The following is a 25961-nucleotide window of genomic DNA, read 5'->3' as shown; positions in this document are numbered from 1 at the left end:
TGACTGGGCAGAGGAATGGCGGTCCAGAGCAATGGGAGGCTGTCTCAGGATATGCTGTGGGCCATTTTGGACTGAGTTAAGGGAACGTGTCTGAGTTAAGAGATCGGTGAACCTGCGGAATTTTCTACCACAGAAGGCTGTGGAGGCAAAGTCACCGAATATGCTTAAAAATGAAATAGATTTCTTGGAGCTGAAGGTGACGACGGTCACAGGGAGAGAATGGGAGTATGGCTCTGAAGTGGGGGATGGGTCATAATCAAGTTGAATGGTGAAGCAAGTTTAATCGGTTAAATAGCCTACTCCTGTTGTATTATCCGTACATTCCCTCAAGCTACTTGTCTACTTCAATTCTACCTTTCTGCATTACCCCTATATCCTCAAAAACATTTAGTACCCACCAATCTATCAATCACATTGGCGATCATATTCGGGAAAGCTGTGAATATTTGTTTGAGTTAACTTGTCTGTGTTGTCTCACCGTCAGTTTTGCAGGCTTCAGTCAGCAGGAGTTTGACAATATTGGGATATCCTTTGGCACAAGCCAGATGCAGTGGTCTGTCTCCAACCTCGCCACTCACATTGGCATCAGCCCCAAACTTCAGCAGCAGCCTGGTTACCTGAAGGGAACAACAGCATCCCCACTTCAGAGGCTGTTACAGTGATTTAGAGAGAAAATATTCATTCACTCAGAAACAGTTCGAGGTTTGCTGAAAAAAGACACATTTGTTGAAGCTTTACATCTCACACTCTTCAGGAAACACACAAGAATATCAATTCCTAGGGAAACTCAAAAATTATACTGCATGTGAGGAGAGTGCTCTGTTGGTAAATGAACTCTGGACGGTGGAGGGAGGCAATGGCCTAGTGGTATTATCACTGGACTGTGAATCCAGAGGACCAGAAAATGTTCTGGGGACTTGCGTTCAAATCCTGCCATGACAGATGGTGGAATTTGAATTCAATAAATATCTGGAATTAATAGTTTAATGATGACCATGAATCCTACGTCAATTGTTGGGGAAAAGCCCATCTGGTTCACTAATGCCGTTTAGGGAAGGAAATTGCCATCCTTGCCTGGTCTGGTCTACATGTGACTCCAGACCCACAGCAATGCAGTTGACTCATAACTGCCCTGTGGGCAATAAATGCTGTCTAGCCAGCCACACCCTCATCCCATGAATGAATAAAAGAATGCTCCAGTTGGGCATGTCAACAACTGATCTCACTTGGGATCATAGTGTGCCAACACCTTAGGTGATAGCTGCTCCTTCCCTTTCCTGAAAGCAATGTCTTGGCTACACAACCATTTCCAAAACTGATGCTTTTTTTAAGAGTTGATGCTAAAGTGCCAGGATGGAGCCCAGGTTACATGGGAACTTTCCACAATAGTTCACAAAACCAAGGAAAGACAAAAGCTCCAGTATAGACTTGGGAGCTGGGGCACCTTTGATCACCCTCACTCCATCTTCCAACCAGCATAACCCAGTCTTGTTGACTCTGTAGCCCAAGTAGGTCACTTGGGGCACCTGAAACACAAAGGCAAAAGTCTGCAGGGGAGAAATGTCTGAGGACAATGTCCAAGTTCTCAGTGCTCTTTATTGGTCTTCCCGGTGATTAGCATGCCATCTGGATAAATGGCAATCAGAGTTAGATCTTATAAAATGTTTGGCATCATCTGCTGATGATGATGTTGCACAGGCTGTTGATACCCCAGATGGTGGTCTCATATATTGGTGCAAACCCTTTTGGGTATTAATTGTAGCATACTTCTGGGAATCCTCATGTAATCACAATTGCAAGTACGCATAACTCATGTCCAGCTTTATGTAGGACAGCAACCCACTCACCTCCGCCCCCCCCCCCCCCCACCACCACCACCCCCCATCCACCAGGTTTGTGTATAAACCCTCTCTGTGAGGGACTGGGTATTTATCCAGCTGTGAGAAGTGGTTTACTATTTGTTTTAAATCCCCACAAAAGCGAACCGAACCATCAGGCTTCACAATCAGTACAACCGGCGCTGCCCATTCCACAAACTGGGCTGGATTTGCTGATTCCTTCATCTTCCAGCCTTCAGATTTCAGCCTCTCCTTCAGCCCACCAGGCAAATGGCACTGGGCAGGCTGTAGAATTGCTTCCTGGTCAACACGTAATGTAGCCTTGGCTTTTCTGATAGTTCCCAGTCATTCCTGAAAAGCTTCCGGATATTTCATTAGGATTTCCCTTAGCAGCCAGTTTCTAATCAAAAAATGTTGAGCCAATCAAGGTGAATCTTCCTCAACCAATTCCTACCCATGAAGCTTGGGCCCAAGACTTTTACTACAATCCATGGTCACTGAACCAGCTGCTTCTCATAACAGGCCCGAACTAAAGCTTTACCGTGAATCTGTAAAGATTCCTGGTACAGGTTCTCAGTCTAGCCGAGGTCTTGTGCAAATTTATGGGTGAGTTCAGAGTGAATTTTGTTAAAGACTGATTCTGCTTTCACTGAAATGGCCACGCTAGTAAGAACCTCCATGAGAACCGGGTGACTGTTTAACCGGATGTTTATTTAGATTGGTTCTGATTTGGATGTTGCTAAGCAATTTAACTGCTCCAAACCAGACATTGGTGGACTTCCCAGGGTGTGCAACTTCCGGATACCAGCCGATGAGTTCTCTTACTCACATTAGGTCTAGTGAGACTCTTATGATGTCTCAAGTCCACATACCAGCAGAAACTACACTAGCTTGTAGGCCTGGATCCTGGAGAACATTTTAACTGTTTGGATAGAGAGATAATGGGAACGGCAGATGCTGGAGAGTCAGAGATAACAAAGTGTGGAGCTGGATGAACACAGCAGGCCAAGCATCTTAGGAGCACTAAAGCTGACATTTCTGGCCTAGACCCTTCATCAGAAAGAAGGGTCTAAGCCCGAAACGTCAGCTTTTATGGTCCTAAGATGCCGCTTGGCCTGTGTTTGCTGAGGGCTGACTTCGAGTTCATCTGTTGAGGATGTGCCCTGAACAAGGTTATGCAATTGCCTTCACTCAGTAGGGGCCCCCAAGCTCAGTCAGTCTGGGAAGGGTGTCCGCCTCCGTTGGAATACCCGGTAACTCATATGTTACACCTGCTGCATTTTCCAATGATAAAGCCTGTTTTACATCCAGTTGGGCTGCAGTCAATAGGCACTTTTACATGGTTACATCATTCATCCCACATACCAAAGAGACTCTCAGCAAGTTATTAAGGGTTAAATCAAAGTCACATGCCTCTGCCAATAATCTTAACCTCGTCAAAAATCCCAACACGGATTCCCCGGTTCTTGAGCTGCTGGGTAAAACCAGTAACATCTGAGAGTTACTGGAGGCTTGGGGTAATAAACCTGTCAGGTCTTAAAACTTTATGGTATCTGGTGCCTCAGGGAAAGTTAGGCTCCTTAGAACTGAAAAACCTGCAGTTCCACAAGCTGTCAGGAGAACTTGTCATTGACTTTCATCTGCCCCAATGTTATTTGCCCAGAAAAAAAACACACTCTTTCTACATGTTAGATCTAATCTTCGACAGCAGGATTGAATGAGTCAAGCTTCCCAAATAATTACATGATGTCAGAAATGCTTGCCCCCAAGTCAACGATGACTGTTGTGAGCCAATTTCTTCAGGAGCATGCTTTTGTCTCATCACCACTGAAATAACTCTACAGAGACCAGTGTCCCATCACCAAGGCACCCTTTATTTACACATGGAAAGTTTTTGACACTGATCCATCTCCCTCGGAAGCAGCGTGGTGGCTCAGTGGTTAGCACTGCAGCCTCACAGCGCCAGGGACCCGGGTTCGATTCCCGCCTCGGGCAACTGTCTGTGTGGAGTTTGCACATTCTCCCCGTGTCTGCGTGGGTTTCCTCCGGGTGCTCCAGATTCCTCCCACAGTCCAAAGATGTGCAGGTTAGGTGGATTGGCCATGCTAAATTGCCTGTAGTGTTCAGGGGTGTGTGGGTTATAGGGGGATGGGTCTGGGTGGGATGCTTCAACGGGCAGTGTGGACTTGTTGGGCTGAAGGGCCTGTTTCCACACTGTAGGGAATCTAAAAAAAAACACCTCTACCATTCCTGTCCTTATCTGTCAGCGAGGGCTCCCTGACTGGACCAGATTAGCAGCCCCAATCAGGGAGCTTATATTCTGTGGGATCCAGCTGGCTGATATTGTTACAATCACTGCACACATTGATACTATCAACCATATCTTTAGGCCCTCTACCAGTTTATGTCTTGCCTTTCATCTCTAGAGAAAGAAAGCTTGACGTGTTCCTTCTGTCTTGATGGTATTAAGCTGTTGCTTTAGCATCATCCTTATACACCTTCTCCAGGGTCTCGATAGCCTTTGTGATAAACATACTCAGTACCTCCAAGTGTGGTCTAACTCAGGTTGAAGTAAAAGTTTAAGTAACAATGATACAGTTATGTGTCTTTTATAAGGACCATGTCAACTGAGATGGGAAAAGGGCTGTTTTAAAAACCAAGGATTGTGGAAGAATTACTGTATGTTTTTATAAGCAAATTACCAGACACTGTTTGTAGGTACTGTTTACACAGATGCCGCTTTGAGTAGCACTACATGTACATGAGCTGAAGCCATCAGCACATACAAATTCAGATTCAGCCAGCAACAAGTAGCTGATTGTCCTGTGGATTAGTGATCAGTTATTGATGACAAAGACCTATTGACTGCCAACAGATGTTTTGATTAATTCTCAGGGAACTGAATATTTTGACACTGTGAGCAAGACAGTGAGAAACCTTCAGACGTCCACCAACTCAGCAGCTCTCTCTGTTCTCTGCAGTAAAAACTACTTGAAGCCTGAAGAATACCACTTTTTTTCCCTTCAGTAGTTGCTGGTAGCTGTGACATCTAACTAATAAGACAGGGACATTTTAGAATTGTTAACCAGCCATCCTTGTAGAAACCACTGAAACCATCTCGATAAGAAGATTAAGAAACAATGTTCTGATCAGCACATTAACTATCACAGCCAATTGTGTGAATGGGAACCACTGAACTGCTTTCTCAGGTTCTCCCTCCATCCATAACACCCACGTTATTTTCCCCATTAGTGTGTATTCATATTGGGGAGTTTACTGGGTTTAGAATTTTAACCAGCAGAATTATAGCCAATGTTCAGTTTGAATGTCCTGTTATGGCTGTATGAGACATTGATTACAAACACATTTGGATTACTGCGTACAATTCTGGTTGACCTGATACAGGAAGGATATTGTTAAACTGGAAAGGGTGCAAAAAACGTTTTAAAAGGATGTTCCCAAGAGTGCAGGGTTTGAGTTAAAAGGACAGTCTAGACGGGCTGGGAATTTTTTTCCCTGGAACATTGGAGGCTGAGGGGTGGCATTACAGATGTTTATAAAATAATGAGGGACATAGACTATTTGAATAGCCAACATCTTTTTCCTGGGGTAGGGGAGTCCAAAACTAGAGGGCATGGGTTTAAGGTGAGAGGGGAAAGATCTAAAAGGGACCCAAGGAGCAACATTTACACACTGATGGTAGTGTGTATATGGAACGATCCAATGAGGAAGTGGTGGGTACAATTACAACTCTTAAAAGGCATTTGGACAGGTACGTGGATTGGAAAGGCTTAGAGGGATATGGGCCAAATGCAGGGAAATGGGACTAATTCAGTTTAGGAAACCTGGTCAGTATGATTGAGTTGGGCTGTTTCCGTACTGTACAGCTCTAAAATAGCTCACCTGCGGCTAGAGTCTAGTTACTTGTAATGAATAGTAACATAGAACATAGAACATAGAACAGTACAGCACTGTACAGGCCCTTCGGCCCACGATGTTGTGCAGTCCTATCATCTTACTAAGATCAAACTACCCTGCATACACTAAATTTTACTATCCTCCATGTGGCTAGCCAAGAGTTGCTTAGAAGTCTCTAATGTAGCTGACTCTACTACCACTGCCGGCAGCACATTCCACACGCCCACCACTCTCTGTGTGAAGAACCTACCTCTGACATCTCCCCTATACCTTCCTCCAATCACCTTAAAATAACGCCCACTCAGAATAGTCATTTCTGTCCTGGAAAATGTCTCTGACTATCCACTCTGTCTATGCCTATCATCATCTTGTACACCTCAATCAAGTCACCTCTCATCCTTCTTCACTCCAATGAAAAAAGCCCTAGCTCACTCAACCTTTCCTCATACGACCTGCTCTCCAGTCCAGGAAGTATCCTGGTAAATCTTCCCTGCACGCTCTCTAAAGCTTCCATATCTTTCCCATAATGAGGTGAACAGAACTGAACACAATATTCCAAGTGTGGTTTAACCAGAGTTTTATAGAGCTGCAGCATAACCTCACAGCTCTTAAACTCAAATCCACTGCCAATTAAAGCCAACACACCATATACTATACTCTCTCCACCTATCTTCTTTACTCTCCATCTTCGGTCCGCCTCCCCCTCTCTCCCTATTTATTCCAGTTCCCTCTCCCCATCCCCCTCTCTGATGAAGGGTCTAGGCCCGAAACGTCAGCTTTTGTGCTCCTGGGATGCTGCTTGGCCTGCTGTGTTCATCCAGCCTCACATTTTATTATCTTGCAACACACCATATGCCTTCTTTACAACCCTATCAACTTGCGTAGCAATTTTGAGGTATCTATGGACGTGGACCCCAAGATCCCTTTATTCCTTACACTGCCGAGAATCATGCCATTAACCCTGTATTCTGCATTCAAATTCGACCTTCCAAAATTCAGGGTTGAATTCCATCTCCCACTCCTCTGCCCAGCTCTGCATCCTGTCAATGTCTTGTTGCAACCTACAACAACCAACATTGTCTACAACTCCACCAACCTTCATGTCATCGGCAAACTTACTAACTGACCCTTCCACTTCTTCATCCAAATCATTTATAAAGATCATACAGAGCAGAGGTCCCTAAACAGATCCCTGCGGAACCCCACTGGTCACCGAGCTTCAAGCTGAATACTTTCCATCTACTACCACTCTCTGTCTTCTACTGGACAGCCAGTTTTGTATCCAGACTGCCAAATTTCCCTGAATCCCATGCCTACTTACTTTCTCAATGAGCCCACCATTCCTTTGTTAAGTATAGAGATATGGCCCATGCTTTCTATGTTTTATGGATCTGAAAATAAGGTAAATTTGGAAATTCTGCCCCCTTTCTGAAATTGTTAACTTTAATGATGATTCTGGATACAGTGGGATTTGAGTGCCAGCCCTGTACCCCAGTGATGTAATGACCCAGTGTAGCCAACTCAAACTTCTTTCAACTTTCTGACTTCATCTGGTGAAGACTACACACCAAGCTGTCTGCCCATTACTCATGGTCAGTTCACCTGTTACCTGCTCATGGCCATAATAAGCAGCGATATGTAAAGGTGTGAAGAAGACAGCATCCTGGACATTGACAAAGGCTCCATGCTGTAATAGGATGTCAACCGTCTGTGGAAAATAACCATAGAAGGTTAGGAGGGGAAACCAGGAAAGAAACAAAACTGTTGCAATTAAATTCATGTGGGGGTGTTTAGACCAATTTGTTAGTTTTGCATCATTCATGGGTCCTATGAATCACTGGCAAAAGCAATTATAATCAGTGGTGAGCTGTCAGAGGAGGGGATCCATCCTCATTGCCTTGTCTGGTCTACACTGTGACTCCAGACCCACAGCGATGTGGTGGCTTTTAACTGCCGTCTGAAATGATACATTCTAATGTATGAATTAGGGGCAGGAGGAGGCCACTCAGGCCTTCAAAACTACTTTACTGGTCATGAAACCTTTGCACAAAGATGGGGAGGCAATGGTCTAGTGGTGTTATCACAAGGTTACTAATTCAGCGATCCAGGTTTGAATCCTGCCGTTGTAGATGGTGGAATTGGAATTTAATAACAAAAAATCTGGGATGAAGAGTGTAATGATGACCATGAATTGATTCTCAAAAAAACCCATCTGGTTCACTAATGTCCTTTAGGGAAGGAAACTGCCATCCTTACCTGGTCTGGCTTATAGACCCAGGGCAATGTGATTGACTCTTAACTGCCCTCTGGGCAATTAGGGATGAGCAATAAATGCTGCCTAGCCAGTTACACCCTTGTGCTGTGAATAGATTCTTTTATAAACTGATTGACAGCAATGTCTCAATAATAGCTGACCAGGTTGTGTTCACAATTGTATTCTTACCTACTTCTGCCAAGTTATGCAGTTCAGGGGCAATCATATCCCGGCAGCAAATGTCAGCTTAGGCAACAAAGCCTACATTCAGCAACAAAAAAACTGCCTGTTCTAACATATAGGACAGACAGGGTATGGTCAGCAGATTTCCTTCCCTGAAGGATATTCACAAACATCACAACCATCTGGCAGGTTGAATGTCACTGTTATTGACAATGATATTTCTTTACATCATCAGGAGAGCAAGGTTACAGTCTGGTAAATAAAACCAAAGCGCTCTGGAGAAACTCAGCAGATCGGGCAACATCTTGTAAAGACAGAAAGACAGTTAATGTCACACGTCCAGTGACCCTTGACCCTTCGTCAGACTGTGGTCTGGGAACTTGGCCCTAATTCATACATTAGAATGTATCATTTCAGACGGCAGTTAAAAGCCACCACATCGCTGGGGGTCTGGAGTCACAGTGTAGACCAGACAAGGTAATGAAGACAGATCCCCTCCTCTGACAGCTCACCACTGATTAGAATTGCTTTTGCCAGTGATTCAGAGAACACATGAACGATTCAAGTATAACAACATGTTCTAACAAACTGCCAAATAAAATACATGATAGGTCACAAGTATGCAGCTTCAGTAAAGAATCAAATTTTTCCAATTTCTTTCAAGAATTTTAACAAGCAAAACTGAAAATGCTATATCAGTTTTAGAAACCATTTGCTAAGGTACCAGGCGTTAGGCTACTTAGTAAGATAAGAGTTCATTAGGTTGCAGGGAGTGTATTAGCATGGATAGAGGATTGGGCAACTATTAGAAGACAGAGAGTTGGGATAAGGGGCATTTTCATGAAGGTAACCTGTAGCTAGTGGACGGCCACAGGGATCAGTGCTGGGGCCGCAATCATTTGCAGTATATATTAATGACTTGGATAATGAAAGTGAATGCACTGTAGCCAGTTTGTGGTGACACAGAAATAGGTGGGAGGATAAGTTGTGAGGATGACACAAAGAGCTTACAAAGGGTTATGGAGAAATTGAACAGGTGGATAAAAAACTTGGCAGGCAGACTATAATGTGGAGAAATGTGAGGTTATGCACTTTGGCAGGAAGAATAGGGATCTGAATATTATTTAATTGGAAAAGACTATGGAAAGTTACATAATAGAGGGATTTGGGAGTCCTTGGCCATAAATGACTATAAACTGAGGATATACCACTGGTCCTATTATGTCAAATGTGCTGTGTAAATCCAAGGTATTATTAATGATTGCAGAGTGTAGCCTTACCTCATTGTTAGCTGTAATGGTTGCAATGTGAAGAGCAGTGACTGCTCCATAGCCCACCTGCTGAATGTCAGCTCCCCCATGCAGCAGTGCAGTGACTAGCTCAGTATTGTCCTGAAGAGCAAGAAACATTGTGTTCACCTTCATCTCACTCACAGCAAGCTACAGCCCCATATGCTCAGGAGTTACTGTAGGTATGGCTCATGTGTAGGTAATCTTTCCTCCTCTACATCAGCACCAACATTAAAATTTACTATCAAAATTAAACAGTAATCCGATTGAGGTGATCACAGTGGGTAATGAATTCAGCTGGGCCACTCAAGAGACACAATTTCTTGTGGTGGGATAACCGACACACGTTGCAGGGGGATGGTAAAGTTTCAGAATTCAAGCCAGGCCATTCAGGGGAGTGTAAGGAAGCATTTACTGACATGGAAGCTGTGGAAATCTGTAACTCTCTCTCCTCTCAAAAACCACACAGACCAAAGGGTTAGTCACAATTGTCAAAACTGAGATGAGAAGATTATTGCTTCTTCGGGAGATGAAGAGTTACCAAATCAAATGGGATCATCGATGGAGTTAAAAAAACAGATCAGCCATGAGCGAATTAAACAGGAAAACTGGTCCGAGGGGCTGAATGGCCAATATTACACTTTTCCACATCAGACAGAATCTAATGGAAGTCTCTCTGGAGTGGTTGCAGCTGTCGGATCTTCCTCTGTTCAGGGGAAGAAACCTCCACTCACCTTAAAAGCAGCCAGATGTAATGCCGTGAATCCATTCCTGGTCAATCTCGATGGACGAAGACCTTTGAGCATCAGGGTCCTGACATGGGCCTTGGTACCTTTCATAGAGCAATCGTTTATACTGATATACTGGGGACAGTGTTTCTGTTCTTGTACTAATCACTCAGAGTCATCATGTTTAAAGACTGCAAGAGTATTCTCAATTCAGTTAATTCAATTCATTTACAATTCAACGATAATCCCAGAATAAAACTATAGGTTTATCCTGCCCTTTCAGGACAAAATGCTATTATTACTTGGTCCAGCTCCTCATTGCTTGGTTATCTGATTCCAAACCTCTCCAAACAGTAACCTCACTTATTCTTCTCTTCTCTGAAGCGATTTGAAATATTGTCACAAAGACTGCAGCAGTTCGGGAAGACAGTTCACCACCAATTTCCATTGGACAACTAGCAATGGGCAATGAATGCCGGGCTTGCAAATGATTCCCACATAAAAACCAAAAGAACTGCGGATGCTGTAAATCAGGAACCAAAACAAAGTTGCTGGAAAAGCTTAGCAGGTCTGGCAGCATTTGTGAAGGAGAAAATAGAGTTAGTGTTTCAGGTCCGGTTCTGAGGAAGGGTCACCGGACCCGAAACGTTACCTCTGTTTTCTCCTCCACAGATGCTGCCAGACCTGCTGAGCTTTTCCAGCAACTTTGTTTTGGTTCCTGAACTGATACCCACATCCTGAGAATGAATGGATAAAAAAAATCCCACCGTGAGCAAAGGCTAATCAGATGGAAAGGGAAGATTTATTGAAAATGCCAATGAAGTCAATATCACAGCTTGTAGGTCCACCATGGAGATCAAGGTCTGGACATTGACAAGAAAAGGAGAGAAGTGTCTTCACCCAGATAGTGGTGAGCTGTGGAATTCTGTGCTACAAAAAGCAGCTGAAGGCAAAACATTGCATGTTTTCAAGAAGGAGTTAGATATAATTCTTAGTGTGAAATAACCAGCACTGTGATAGAATCATAGAAGGTTACAGAACAAACGGAGGCCATTCAACGCATTGTGACTATACCAGCTCCTAAAAGGGCTACCAGCCAGTGCCACTCTCCAACCCTATCTCCATAGCCCTTTAAATCTGATATTGATCAGATGGTCTGTTTATTTCTGTGTTGTTGGTTGAACGATCAATACCGGCCCCAGTGGATAAGCCATCCCCCATCTTCAAAAATACATGAGCAGTGGGTCAGAATCTCTATTTCATGTTTCATCTAAAAAAATGTATTTAGAATGAACTTAGAATTCCTGTAGTGTGGAAAGAGGCCATTTGGCCATTGAGTCTACGCCAACCCTCCAACGAGCATCCCACCTAGACCCAAACAATTCCAGTAACCCTGCTAGTTGTACATCTAAATCAAATAGCCGACACATCCCTGAACACCACAGGCAATTTAGCATGGCCAACCCACCTGCCCTGCACATCTTTGGACTGTGGGAGGAATCCGGAGCACCCAGAGGAAACCCACACAGACACAGGGAGAATGTGTGAACTCCACACAGACAGTGGCCCGAGGGTGGAATGGAAGGCAGATCCCTGGTGCTGAGAGATAGTTGTGCTAACCACAGAACCACTGCGCAAGCCATCCTCGGTGAATGTGGAGAGACCAGAGAATCTGGGATTGTTCTCCTCAGAGTAGACAAGGTCCAGGCAGTTTAACTGAGGTATTCAAAATCGTGAAGAGATTTTGATCGAGTAAATGAGGAGAAGATGCTTCCAGGCAGGAGGGTCAGTGAGCACAGGGAGACAGATTGAAGAGAATCATGCAGCACTACAGTGAAAGAACGGGTGAGTGGGATAAATTGATAGCTCTAACAAAGATCCAGTACAGGCACAAATAACTGAATGGTCTCCATCAAACTGTAGGAATCTGTCGTTCTTCTAAAATCTACCTAGGCACTTCCACATGAATTATCAGGAAAAAAATGATGAAACTGAGCAACACAAGCAAATATTAGATAACCAAAAGTTTGGCCACAAACATAGAAGTTGAGGAGGCAGGAGTGGAGGTGGAGAGGGTGAGGTTAAGGAAACGGGAGTGGAGGTGGAGAGGGTGAGGTTAAGGAGACAGGAGTGGAGGTGGAGAGGGCAAGGTTGAGGAGACAGGAGTGGAGGTGGAGAGGGTGAGGTTGAGGACACTGGAGTGGAGGTGGAGAGGGTGAGGTTAAGGAGACAGGAGTGGAGGTGGAGAGGGCAAGGTTGAGGAGACAGGAGTGGAGGTGGAGAGGGTGAGGTTGAGGAGACTGGAGTGGAGGTGGAGAGGGTGAGGTCAAGGAGACAAGAGTGGAGGTAGAGAGGGCAAGGTTGAGGAGACTGGAGTGGAGGCGGAGAGGGTGAGGTTGAGGAGACAGGAGTGGAGGTGGAGAGGGTGAGGTTAAGGAGGCAGGAGTGGAGGTGGAGAGGGTGAGGTTGAGGAGACTGGAGTGGAGGCGGAGAGGGTGAGGTTGAGGAGATAGGAGTGGAGGTGGAGAGGGTGAGGTTAAGGAGACAGGAGTGGAGGTGGAGAGGGTGAGGTTAAGGAGACGGAAGTGGAGGTGGAGAGGGTGAGGTTGAGGAGACAGGAGTGGAGGTGGAGAGGGTGAGGTTGAGGAGACAGGAGTGGAAGTGGAGAGAGTGAGGTTAAGGAGACAGGTGTGGAGGTGGAGTGGGTGAGGTTAAGGAGACAGAAGTGGAGGTGGAGAGGGTGAGGTTGAGGAGACAGGAGTGGAGGTGGAGTGGGTGAGGTTAAGGAGATGGGAGTGGAGGTGGAGAGGGTGAGGTTGAGGAGACAGGAGTGGAGGTGGAGTGGGTGAGGTTAAGGAGATGGGAGTGGAGGTGGAGAGGGTGAGGTTGAGGAGGCAGGAGTGGAGATAGAGGTGAGGTTGAGGAGACAGGAGGAGATGTGGAAAGGTTGAGAGTGGGAGAGTGCTAGGTAGTCTCTGGGATAGTTGAGTCTGGAAGTGACTCACCATCGCAAATGCAGCAGAGATGAAGTAGAGACAACCCGTTCTTCGTGCGGTAATTCATGTTTACTTTACTAAAGGCTTCATCCGAACTGGAAAGAAAGATATTTTCCAGAATTCAAAACCCGAAACTGTAGCTGAAAGTATAACTGAACCTGTTCAAAAAAATACATTTTGATACCGTCTGCTTCAAAGGTGTCCAGATATTTGTCCATAAATGCCAACACAGAATAATCCAGGAGTTGCTGGAATTCTTTATTTTTATGATTTGCTCATGGGTCATGGGCATCACTGGCTGGGTCAGTATTTATTAGCCGTCTCTATTTGCCCTTCAGAGGGTGGCGATGAGCTGCCTTTTTGAACCACTGCAGTCCACCTGCTGTAGGTAGATCCACAATCCCATAAGGAAAGGAATTCCAGGATTTTGACTCAGTGACAGTGAAGGAACAGCAATATATTTCCAAGTCAGGATGGTGAGTGGCTTGAGAGGAATGTACTGGTAGTTCCCATATATCTGCTGCCCTTGTCCTTCTAGATGGAAATGGTCATGGGTTTGGAAGGTGCTGTTTGAGGATCTTTGGTGAATTTCTGCAGTGCATCTTGTAGACAGTATGCAGTGTTGTTACTGAGCATCACTGGGAGGGAGTGGATGTGGTGCCTATCCACTGAGAACCAATTTAGGTCAGTGAACACAGTGTGGGAATGGATAAATTAATGGACCTTCTGGTGAGGAAAGATTGGATAAGCTAACATTTATTAACTGGAGGTTGGAAGAGTAAGAGGCAACTTGTTTGAAACAGGTAAAGTTCTGAGAGGTTTTGACCAAGTGGATATGGACAGGATGTTTCCTGCTGTGGGAGAATCTAGAATTAGGAGTTATTGTGTAAAAATAAGAGGATACACATTGAACAGAATGAGGAGAATTTTTTCTTCTCACAGAGAGTCATGACCTATTGGAATTTTAAACGGTAGCTAAGAGTCTTTTAAGAATTTTGGGAGACAATCTAACCACCACCCTTTCGCATTCAATGGCATTACCATCACTGAATCTGTCACTATCAACACCTGAAACCCGAAACTCAACTGGACTCGCCACATAAATACAGCGGCTACAAGAGCAGGCCAGACGCTGGGAATACTGCAGCCAATAACTCACCTCCTGACTCCCCAAAGCCTGTCTGCCATCTACAAGGCACAAGTCAGGAGTGTGATGGAATACTCCCCACTTGCCTGGATGAGTGCAGCCCCAACACTCAAGAAGATTTACACCATCCAGGACAAAGCAGCCCACTTGATTGGCACCACATCCACAAGCATCCACGCCCTCCACCACCGACACTCAGTAGCAGCAGTGTGTACTATCTACAAGATGCACTGCAGAAATTCACCAAAGATCCTCAGACAGCACCTTCCAAAAACATGACCACTTCCATCCAGAAGGACAAAGGCAACAGACATATGGGAACACCGCCACCTTCAAGTTCCCCTCCAAGCCATTCACAATCCTGACAAGGAACTATATCACCATTCCTTCACTGTTGCTGGGCCAAAATCCTGGAATTCCCTCCCTAAGGGCATTGTGGGTCAACCCACAGCATGTGGACTGCAGCGGTTCAAGAAGGCAGCTCACCCCCACCTTCTCAAGGGCAACTAGGAACGGGTAATAAATGCTGGGCCCAGTCAGCAATGCCCACATCCCACAAAAAAGAGTGAACAGAAAAAAAAGATAGCAAATGGGACTAGATTAATTTAGGATATCTGGTCAGCAGCGATGAGGTGGATCAAAGGGGCTGTTTCTGTGCTGTACATCTCTATGACTCTCTGACTATAAATGCATTTTGGGGACATCCAAAATAGATTGTAAAAGCCACAATGCAAATACAATGTGAGGCTGGATGAACACAGCAGGCCAAGCAGCATCTCAGGAGCACAAAAGCTGACGTTTCGGGCCTAGACCCTTCATCAGAGAGGGGGATGGGGGGAGGGAACTGGAATAAATAGGGAGAGAGGGGGAGGCGGACCGAAGATGGAGAGTAAAGAAGATAGGTGGAGAGAGTGTAGGTGGGGAGGTAGGGAGGGGATAGGTCAGTCCAGGGAAGACGGACAGGTCAAGGAGGTGGGATGAGGTTAGTAGGTAGCGGGGGGTGCGGCTTGGGGTGGGAGGAAGGGATGGGTGAGAGGAAGAACCGGTTAGGGAGGCAGAGACAGGTTGGACTGGTTTTGGGATGCAGTGGGTGGGGGGGAAGAGCTGGGCTGGTTGTGTGGTGCAGTGGGGGGAGGGGACGAACTGGGCTGGTTGAGGGATGCAGTAGGGGAAGGGGAGATTTTGAAACTGGTGAAGTCCACATTGATACCATATGGCTGCAGGGTTCCCAGGCGGAATATGAGTTGCTGTTCCTGCAACCTTCGGGTGGCATCATTGTGGCAGTGCAGGAGGCCCATGATGGACATGTCATCAAGAGAATGGGAGGGGGAGTGGAAATGGTTTGCGACTGGGAGGTGCAGTTGTTTTTTGCGAACTGAGCGGAGGTGTTCTGCAAAGCGGTCCCCAAGCCTCCGCTTGGTTTCCCCAATGTAGAGGAAGCCGCACCGGGTACAGTGGATGCAGTATACCACATTGGTAGATGTGCAGGTGAACCTCTGCTTGATGTGGAATGTCATCTTGGGGCCTGGGATGGGGGTGAGGGAGGAGGTGTGGGGACAAGTGTAGCATTTCCTGCGGTTGCAGGGGAAGCTGCCGGGTGTGGTGGGGTTGGAGGGCAGTGTGGAGCGAACAAGGGAGTCACGGAGAGAGTGGTCTCTCCGGAAAGCAGACAGGGGAGGGGATGGAAAAATGTCTTGGGTGGTGGGGTCGGATTGTAAATGGCGGAAGTGTCGGAGGATAATGCGTTGTATCCGGAGGTTGGTAGGGTGGTGTGTGAGAACGAGGGGGATCCTCTTGGGGCGGTTGTGGCGGGGGCGGGGTGTGAGGGATGTGTCGCGGGAAATGCGGGAGACGCGGTCAAGGGCGTTCTCGATCACCGTGGGGGGAAAGTTGCGGTCCTTAAAGAACTTGGACATCTGGGATGTGCGGGAGTGGAATGTCTTGTCGTGGGAGCAGATGCGGCGGAGGCGGACGAATTGGGAATAGGGGATGGAATTTTTGCAGGAGGGTGGGTGGGAGGAGGTGTATTCTAGGTAGCTGTGGGAGTCGGTGACATTCCACATCAAGCAGAGGTTCACCTGCACATCTACCAATGTGGTATACTGCATCCACTGTACCCGGTGCGGCTTCCTCTACATTGGGGAAACCAAGCGGAGGCTTGGGGACCGCTTTGCAGAACACCTCCGCTCAGTTCGCAAAAAACAACTGCACCTCCCAGTCGCAAACCATTTCCACTCCCCCTCCCATTCTCTTGATGACATGTCCATCATGGGCCTCCTGCACTGCCACAATGATGCCACCCGAAGGTTGCAGGAACAGCAACTCATATTCCGCCTGGGAACCCTGCAGCCATATGGTATCAATGTGGACTTCACCAGTTTCAAAATCTCCCCTTCCCCTACTGCATCCCTCAACCAGCCCAGTTCGTCCCCTCCCCCCACTGCACCACACAACCAGCCCAGCTCTTCCCCCCCACCCACTGCATCCCAAAACCAGTCCAACCTGTCTCTGCCTCCCTAACCGGTTCTTCCTCTCACCCATCCCTTCCTCCCACCCCAAGCCGCACCCCCCGCTACCTACTAACCTCATCCCACCTCCTTGACCTGTCCGTCTTCCCTGGACTGACCTATCCCCTCCCTACCTCCCCACCTACACCCTCTCCACCTATCTTCTTTACTCTCCATCTTCGGTCCGCCTCCCCCTCTCTCCCTATTTATTCCAGTTCCCTCCCCCCATCCCCCTCTCTGATGAAGGGTCTAGGCCCGAAACGTCAGCTTTTGTGCTCCTGAGATGCTGCTTGGCCTGCTGTGTTCATCCAGCCTCACATTTTATTATCTTGGAATTCTCCAGCATCTGCAGTTCCCATTATCTCTGATGCAAATACAATGCTTTCTTGTTACTTAACCATTCAAATACTCCAATACGACTGATCATTTGAAATAATTTCTTGACTTTTTTTTGTAGATCTTAAGCTACTTAAACAAACATATGACACAGGTTTACAATATTGACAAGGGTCTAAACAACAGGATCTCATTAAAGAAGATGGTTTTCTTTTCTTACATTGAGAATTTCCATTTTTTGCCTTGCGGGCAAATTGTCACGTTCTGCATTTTCATGAGCCCATTACTCACAAGTCCTGCAAATCTGCAGGTAATTAGATGATTTATGTCAGCAGTATTTGCCACTTTTTACTGTAATGGTGAAGAAATAGGCAAGGATCACCATTACTGAGTGCCACAACGGCCTGTCGCTGCTAATGGCCTTAAATAAAGGCAGGACATGCCCAGTGCTGTCAATTACCACCCCATCAGCCTTCTGTGAATCAACAGCAGACTGTGGAAATAGTTACTGTCAGTGTTATCAAGCAGCACTTACTCACCAATAGCTCACTCACCATGGGTACTGCACAGTTTTGCCAGGATGCACTGAAGCCAATCACCAAGGCTTCTTGAAACTCATAACCCCGACCACCAATGGACAAGGGCATTGGAAAACCACCCCTGAAAACTACCCCTCTGGGATACACACCACCCTGGCTGAAAGTATGTTACTTCTCTGAAATTGGGCCCAAATCTTGGAACTCTTTCTTCCAGCACCCCGTGTGCCTCCACGCAAATTGGAGCTGCAACAGTTTAAGAATGTCTCTCATCACCATCATCATGAGTTGATATTAGGGAGGGACAGTAAGTTCTAGAATTGCCAAACACATCACTTCTGGTTCTAGAAATTTCAAGGGAATGTAGCCCACGTCCCATGAATAAATATGAAAAAATTGCAGTATTTAAATCTCCAGACGGGCATGTGGTTGGGATGTCCTTGCTCACCAGTCACTGAATGTGGGAAAACAGGTAATGATGAAGGCATGAGGTACGTTAGCCTTAATAGCAAGAGGATTCGAGTGCAGGAGCAGTGATGTTTTGCTACAATGGTACAGGGTTTTGGCAAGACCGAGCATGCAGTTTTGGTTTACTTACTTAAAGAAGAATGTTCTAGCTATTGAAGAAGATTTACTGGATGATGGGACTGATGTACAGGGAGATACTGGATTGGTTAGGATTATATTCACTCATGTCAGGAGGAATGAGGGGAGATGAGATAGAAATCGATAAAATTCTAAGAGAGCAGACGCAAGAGGGATGTTCTCAATGACTGGGGAGTCCAAAACCAGAAATGATAGTCTAAGGAGATAAATAAGCCTTTTACGATGGAGATGAGGAGGAATTTCTTCACCCAGACAGTTGGTGAACCTGTGGAATTCTCTGCCACAGGAAATTATTGAGGTCCAAACATCGAAGACTTTCAAAAATGATGGAGGTAAAGTTGGTAGGGCTTTACGGCAAAGTGAAGAGTTTCTGGATAACCAACAGGAAGGAAGGTTGTCAAGGTAGGTGCGAATGCAGAGTCATTAGATTATGATCTGATTGTATGGAAAAGCAGGCTTAAAAGTCAGGTGGCCCACTCCTCCTTAAACTTCTGTGCCTGTAGGTATATTTGTCTGGGTGCTGGTGAGAGATGTGTGCTCGTCCACAGTTTCTGATGAGCTGAATTTTGAGCAAGGTGGAATATGGGACGAGTCAGGAGCTTGCTGCAACAGCCACACTTGGAGGATGAAATTTTCGAAAGGCCGGAGGGTGGCTAATGTTGTTCCATTGTTTAAAAAAGGTGGCAAAGACAAGCCAGGGAACTACAGGCCAGTGAGCCTGACATCAATGGTAGGTAGGTTATTGGAGAGGGTACTGAGGGTCAGGAGCAACCAATATTTGGATAGTCACTGTCTGATTAGGGGTAGTCAGCATGGATTTGTGCACGGGAAGTCATGCCTGACAAATCTTTTAGAGTTGTTTCAAGAGGTAACCAAGAGGATGGATGAGGGTAGGGCAGTGGATGTTGTCTATATGGACTTTAGTAAGGCCTTTGACAAGGTCCCACATGACAGGCTAGTCATGAAAGTTAGGTCACATTGGATCCAGGGAGATCGAGCTGATTGGATTCAAAATTGTCTTGATGGTAGGAGGTTGATTCTATGACTGGAGGCCTGTGACTGGTAGTGTGCCACAGGGGCCAGTGCTGGGATCTTTATTATTTACATGAATGATCTGGATGTGATTGTACAAGGCATGATTAGTAAGTTTGTGGATGCTACAAAACTAGGAAATGTTATTGATAATGAGGAAGGTCAAAAATTATAGAGGGACCTTGATCAGATGGGGAAGTCGGCAGGGGATTGGCAAATGCAGTTCAACACAGATAAGTGTGAGGTGTTGCACTTTGGAAAGTCAAACCAAGGTAGGACTTGTACAGTAAATTGTAAGGCCCTGAGGAGTGTTGTGGAACAGAAGGACGTAGGAGTACAAGTACACAGTTTGTTGAAAGCAGCATCACAGGTAGACAGGGTGGTGAAGGCATTTCGCACGCTGGCCTTCATTGGTCGAGGCATTGAGTGTAGGAGTTGGGACGTTATGTTACAGTTGTATAAGTCATCGGTTAGGCCGCACTTGGAGTATTATGTACAGTTTTGGTCACCCTGTTATAGGAAAGACATAGTTATACTGGAAAGTGTGTAGAGAAAATTTACGAGAATGTTACCAGGACTATTAGGCCTGAGTTATAGGGAGCAGTTGGCCAGGATAAGACTTCAGTTCTTGGAACATAGGAGAATCAGGAGTGACCTTATTGAGGTGTATAAAGTCATGATGGGCATAGATAGGATGAATGTATATAGTCTTTTTCCCAGGGATAGGGAGTTGAAGATTAGAGGCATAGGTTTAAAGTGAGAGGGGAAAGCTTTAGGAAGGACCTGAGGGGCATCTTCTTCACACAGAGAGTGGTGTGTGTATGGAATGTGCTGCCAGAGGAAGTGGTTGAGGCAGGTATAATAGCAACATTTTAAAAATATTTGGATAGGTACGTGGATGAGAAGCATTTAGAAGGGTATGGACCAAATGCAGGCACGGGTGGGCGAGAAATGCTGGCCAGCTAGTGACACCCACATCCCGCAAATGAATAGAAATAAAAATTTGTTACTAGCTGAGTGGTAACCATGGTGAGCAAGTAACAATTTGGGCTGAAGGGCCTGTTTCCATGTTATATTACTCCATGGCTCTATGACAGCTTCAGTAACAGTGGAGGGCAGTGGAGATGAGAAATATAACCAAATTGGTAATAGCTTGTCTTTGGTCTTTGGCAATAAAGAAGACACAGAGGCTGAAATTTAACTCACAGCCAAATAGATCACCAAGTTGACTCGGCCTGAAACCAGATCCTTTCAAACTCCAAAAAAATTCAAAACAATATCAAATTTTCCTCCTGCTCACCTGAAGACATGCTTAAGTTCCAGAAGCTCATTATCTTTTATACACAGATCATCCTCCAGTCTCTCTATCACTGCAGCATAAGATTCACTCACATTCTTCTTCCACTCATCTGGGAAGAAACAATACATTTTAGTTAAAATCGCTTCCTTTCAACAAATTTCTTGCCTCCTTCTCCTTTGGCAGGTCCCACTCATACTTTCACCTACATCTACTGTACAGTAAACTGAACCCAGAAAATCTGGCAGTACAGAGGAGCCCATTTGGCTTACTTTGGACACACTAACTCTTTGAAAGAGTTAAACACTTAATCCCACTTTTCACAGGGAGAGACATTAATCACCATCTCCCTATGTTTATTGTCCACTTCTGGTATTTCTCTAATTCCCTTTGTGAAAGCTATTATTGAACTTGTTTCCAACATGCCACACCAAAGGCTGCTACATAAGATAAAGTTGCACGGTACTACAGGTAATGTATTGGCATGGATAGAGGATTGGTTAACCAGTAGAAAGCAAACAGTAGGGATAAGTGGATGTTTTTCTGGTTGGCGGTCAGCGGCTATTGGTGTGCCTCAGGGATCAGTGTTGGGATCTCAATTGTTTACAATTTACATGGATGATTTGGAGTTGGGGACTAAGTGTGGTGTGTCAAAATTTGCAGATGAAACTAAGGTGAGTGGTGGAGCAAAGTGTGCAGAAGACACTGAAAGTCTGCAGAGGGATATAGATAGTCTGAGTGAGTGGGCAAAGGTCTGGCAGATGGAGTACAATGTTTATAAAGAACAAAGAACGAAGAAAATTACAGCACAGGCCCTCCAAGCCTGAGCCGATCCAGATCCTCTGTCGAAATCTGTCACCTGTTTTCTAACGGTCTGTGTCCATTGCTCCCTGCCCATCCATGTACCTGTCCAGATATATCTTAAAAGACGCTAACGTGTCTGTGTCTACCACCTCCGCTGGCAACGCGTTCCAGGAACCCACCACCCTCTGTGTAAAGAACTTTCTACGTATATCTCCCTTAAACTTTCCTTCTCTCACTTTGAACTCATGACCCCTAGTAATTGAGTCCCCCCACTCTGGGAAAAAGCTTCTTGCTATCCACCCTGTCTATACCCCTCATAATTTTGTAGACCTCAATCAGGCTCCCCTCAACCTCCATCTTTCTAATGAAAATAATCCTAATCTACTCAACCTCTCTTCATAGCTAGCACTCTCCATACCAGGCAACATCCTGGTGAAACTCCTCTGCACCCTCTCCAAAGCATCCACATCCTTTTGGTAATGTGGCGACCAGAACCATACACAGTACTCTAAATGTGGCCGAAACAGAGTCCGATACAACTGCAACATGACCTGCCAACTCTTGTACTCAATACCCCGTCCGATGAAGGAAAGCATGCCATATGCCTTCTTGACCACCCTATTGACCTGGGTTGTCACCTTCAGGGAACAATGGACCTGAACACCCAGATCTCTCTGTTCATCAATTTTCCCTAGGACTTTTCCATTTACTGTATAGTTCGCCCTTAAATTAAATCTTCCAAAATGCATCACCTCGCATTCAATCCACAGGATTGAACTCCATTTGCCATTTCTCTGCCCAACACTCCAGTCTATCTATATTCTGCTGTAATGTGGTGACCAGAACTGTATGCAGTAATCCAAATGCGGTGAAACCAAAGTCTTATACAACTGTAAAATGAAAACATGAAAACTGTAACATGAAACTGTAACAGCGTTCCTGCTCCTCTGATGCTGCCTGGCCTGCTGTGTTCATCCAGCTCTACACTGTGTTATCTCTAACAGAGTACATGGTGCATGTTAGTGAATTTTTCAAGTGCTAACCAGACCAGCTACAATAAACTGAGAGGGAAACAGAAAAGTAAGATTGGCAAAGAATGAGTATGAAAATTAATTCACTGTTCACATAAAAAGAAGCTGAAAAATCAGAGTTCCGCCATCTACAATCTGACCCCACCACACAAGACATTTTTCCATCCCCACCCTTGTCTGCCTTCCAGAGACACCACTCTCTCCGTGACTCCCTTGTTCACTCCATACTGCCCTCCAACCCCACCACACCCGGCACCTTCCCCTGCAACCGCAGGAAGTGCTACACTTGCCCCCACACCTCCTCCCTCACCCCTATCCCAGGCCCCAAGATGACTTTCCATATTAAGCAGAGGTTCACCTGCACATCCGCCAATGTGGTATACTGTATCCATTGTACCCGGTGTGGCTTCCTTTACATTGGGGAAACCAAGCGGGGGCTTGGGGACCGCTATGCAGAACACCTCCGCTCGGTTCGCAATAAACAACTGCACCTCCCAGTCGTGAACCATTTCCACTCCCCCTCCCATTCTTTAGATGACATGTCCATCATGGGCCTCCTTCAGTGCCACAATGATGCCACCCGAAGGTTGCAGGAACAGCAACTCATATTCTGCTCGGGAACCCTGCAACCCAATGGTATCAATGTGGACTTCACCAGCTTCAAAATCTCCCCTTCCCCCACCGCATCCCTAAACCAGCCCAGTTCGTCCCCTCCCCCCACTGCACCACACAACCAGCCCAGCTCTTCCCCTCCACCCACTGCATCCCAAAACCAGTCCAGCCTGTCTCTGCCTCCCTAACCTGTTCTTCCTCTCACCCATCCCTTCCTCCCACCCCAAGCCGCACCCCCATCTACCTACTAACCTCATCCCACCTCCTTGACCTGTCCGTCTTCCCTGGACTGACCTATCCCCTCCCTACCTCCCCACCTATACTCTCTCCACCTATCTTCTTTTCTCTCCAGCTTTGGTCCACCTCCCCCTCTCTCCCTATTTATTCCAGAACCCTCACTCCATCCCCCTTTTCTGATGAAGGGTCTAGGCCCGAAACGTCAGCTTTTGTGCTCCTGAGATGCTGCTTGGCCTGCTGTGTTCATCCAGCTCCACACTTTGTTATCTAAAATTAAAGGGTGTTTGGTTAAAGTGTGCATCGTTTGTCGCTAAAATTCCAAATTACGACTTGTTAAAGAATAAGATTGTTCATAATAAATATGTGATTGTTTCTTTCTGATTTATGATGGTGAGTTTCGTTTCTCCCCGGCAGCAGTAAAAACCTTACAAATTAACCATCTCAGTCATCACATTCGTCATTTATACATTTGTGAATTGTGGATTTGATTTCCAGAATTCCATTCCCATGAGTTATGTGACACCAGGGCTCAGCATTTTGAAGCCATGTTTCTATTATTATAACATATCATATTCCCACAGAACTATTTGTGCTTGGAGCTCACTGTTATTATTCACCACACTTTGTATATTCGTGTTTATACATTGTAAATATGTTGTTGCATTTTTCACAGCCCTTAGTCTGGTGTTATTTTTTTAGAATTCCTATGGCCTAACAAGTCCACAACGACCCTCAGAGCATCCCACCCACACCCATCCCCCTATAATTCAACTAACCCACACATCCCTGAACACTATGGGCCATTTAGCATGGCTAATCCACCCACCCTGCACATCTTTGGACTGTGGGAGGAAACCCACGCAGACACAGGCAGAATGTGCAAACTCCACACAGACAGTTTCCCGAGCCTGGGATCGAACCTGGGTCCCTGGCACTGTGAGGCAGCAGTGCTAACCACTGAGCCACCATATTGCTATCTAGTGTCATAAAACTGGCTTCTCTGGTACTGTCCAACACTCCTATTCCTTAATGCTTCTTATTCTTCTTCCCCACTTGTTGTTACTGGTGTCCATCTTATTGCCAGTTCAAACTTTCCCCAATGACACAAATGAATATTTCCATCGAGGAAATTCATCCCAATTCTGTTCAAGTCTAGAATGTTTCTATGTCTTCAGAAAGGACTCAGGGCTCCAGGATCCTGCATCAAGCCTCAAGCCATTCATTGACACCACTTCTATTCCAGTCAGCATATCGCTCTGGGAATAGTTCTGAGATTACCAGCTTCAAAGTCCTCTGTTTTAACATCTTTCTTTGTTCCTGAAAACCTGACCATTGAAAGAGAATACCAGCCCACTCCGTGCCAATGGTACCATCATGTACCTGGGTTGCTGGCTCACTGCCTTCCCCCTGCAGAGCACTCCGCACTCATTCCACACTGTTCTAGGCACTGGCACCAGGGAGGCAACACAGCATGCGGAACTCACATTGGGAGTTGTGAATCTGAGCAGAGACCTAGAGAGGCTGAGTTACTGAATGCATTCAAACTTAAGATGGATAGATAGTTGAACTCTACCTTTATAGGCAGCTGACAAGAAAGTAGAATTAAGGCTGAGATCAGATCGGCCATGATTTTACTGAATAGCAAAGAAGGCTTAAGGATCTGAATGGCCGAGAAATTCTTAACCAACCTATTCAGACAAGTTATGATATATGTCTAGGGCAGGTGGGACTTGAACACAGACCTTCTGGCCCAGAGGTAGGGGACACTACCACAGCAGCCCTCTGAATTGTCTATCCTTGCAGTTGTTTTTCTGTTCTTAATTGGGAATTTGGTATCTTGGTTCAGCACAGAGTGAACAGCAAATCTCCAAGCAGAAAGGTCAGCAGCTTAACAGAGAGAAAGCGATGATATTATCCGGGAGGGAGGTTTGAGGGTGTGGTTACTAAGCAGCAAGTATGAACGTATTACAGAGACACAGATCTGTCAAACTAACATGCTGACCACAAAGTCTGATATCTGCTTTACACACAGAATGAGCAAACACATTCTTACAATCACTGCTTTAATTTTCCACATCGACATTCATTTCAGCCCAGAAAGATTATTTTACCTGTGCAGGTCTGGTTCGGCCTGGATTTGTAGTTCCCCATTGTGTTTCTTCTCCTGTCGGCTTTTTGAAACGTGGAATGTCACTCCCTTTCTCCCAGCAATAAAAGTGTTTTCCTCAGAGTGACCCTGCTGATAAACCATGCTAAAAATAAATCGAGACACTCACTGTGGAATGTTGGAATACAATCACAGGGCAAAATAAAACTCCCTGTCGTGTGGACCCAGGAATCAAAGCAGCAGCTGGGACCTGTCAAAGTGCTCAAATGACCAAGCAACACTCCTATTGAAACACTTAGCATTAGCAGAACTGAAAGAAGTCAGGCAAACCGATTAAAGAATTGTGTTTTGGATGTTTATATCATTGTCCAGTCTGGAATTTATTGCTCATCATCATAGATCTTGAGAACATGATGCTGAGCTGTCTTCTTCCACTACAGTCAGTGTGGAGTAAGTATTCGCATTGCTCTAAGATGGAAAGAATTCCAGATTTCTGACTCCAG

At 45.7% G+C, this 25961-nt stretch overlaps 1 protein-coding gene across 4 annotated transcripts in view; it reads right to left on the bottom strand.

Annotated features, from left to right (window-relative positions):
- The window catches only part of tnni3k (TNNI3 interacting kinase), a 118320-nt gene extending 92744 nt beyond the window's left edge, over positions 1-25576 (bottom strand). Inside the window, exons 1-7 of one of the 4 annotated variants that reach the window (XM_059648185.1) lie at positions 25463-25576; positions 20671-20779; positions 13216-13301; positions 10217-10314; positions 9474-9584; positions 7366-7464; positions 479-617 (exon numbers count right to left, since the gene is read on the bottom strand). In XM_059648185.1, the coding sequence (XP_059504168.1) occupies positions 479-617; positions 7366-7464; positions 9474-9584; positions 10217-10314; positions 13216-13301; positions 20671-20779; positions 25463-25502 (682 nt within the window). In that variant the 5' untranslated portion in view covers positions 25503-25576. Of the gene's footprint in view, positions 1-478; positions 618-7365; positions 7465-9473; positions 9585-10216; positions 10315-13215; positions 13365-20670; positions 20780-25462 lie in introns of those variants that run through there. The other 3 variants (XM_059648186.1, XM_059648187.1, XM_059648188.1) reach the window with 3 other exon arrangements.
- Positions 25577-25961: the final 385 nt, after the last annotated feature.

The sequence above is a fragment of the Stegostoma tigrinum genome, chromosome 8 (assembly GCF_030684315.1).
Source record: "Stegostoma tigrinum isolate sSteTig4 chromosome 8, sSteTig4.hap1, whole genome shotgun sequence".
NCBI lineage: Eukaryota > Metazoa > Chordata > Chondrichthyes > Orectolobiformes > Stegostomatidae > Stegostoma > Stegostoma tigrinum.
This window is presented reverse-complemented; position numbering and strand designations above follow the sequence as displayed.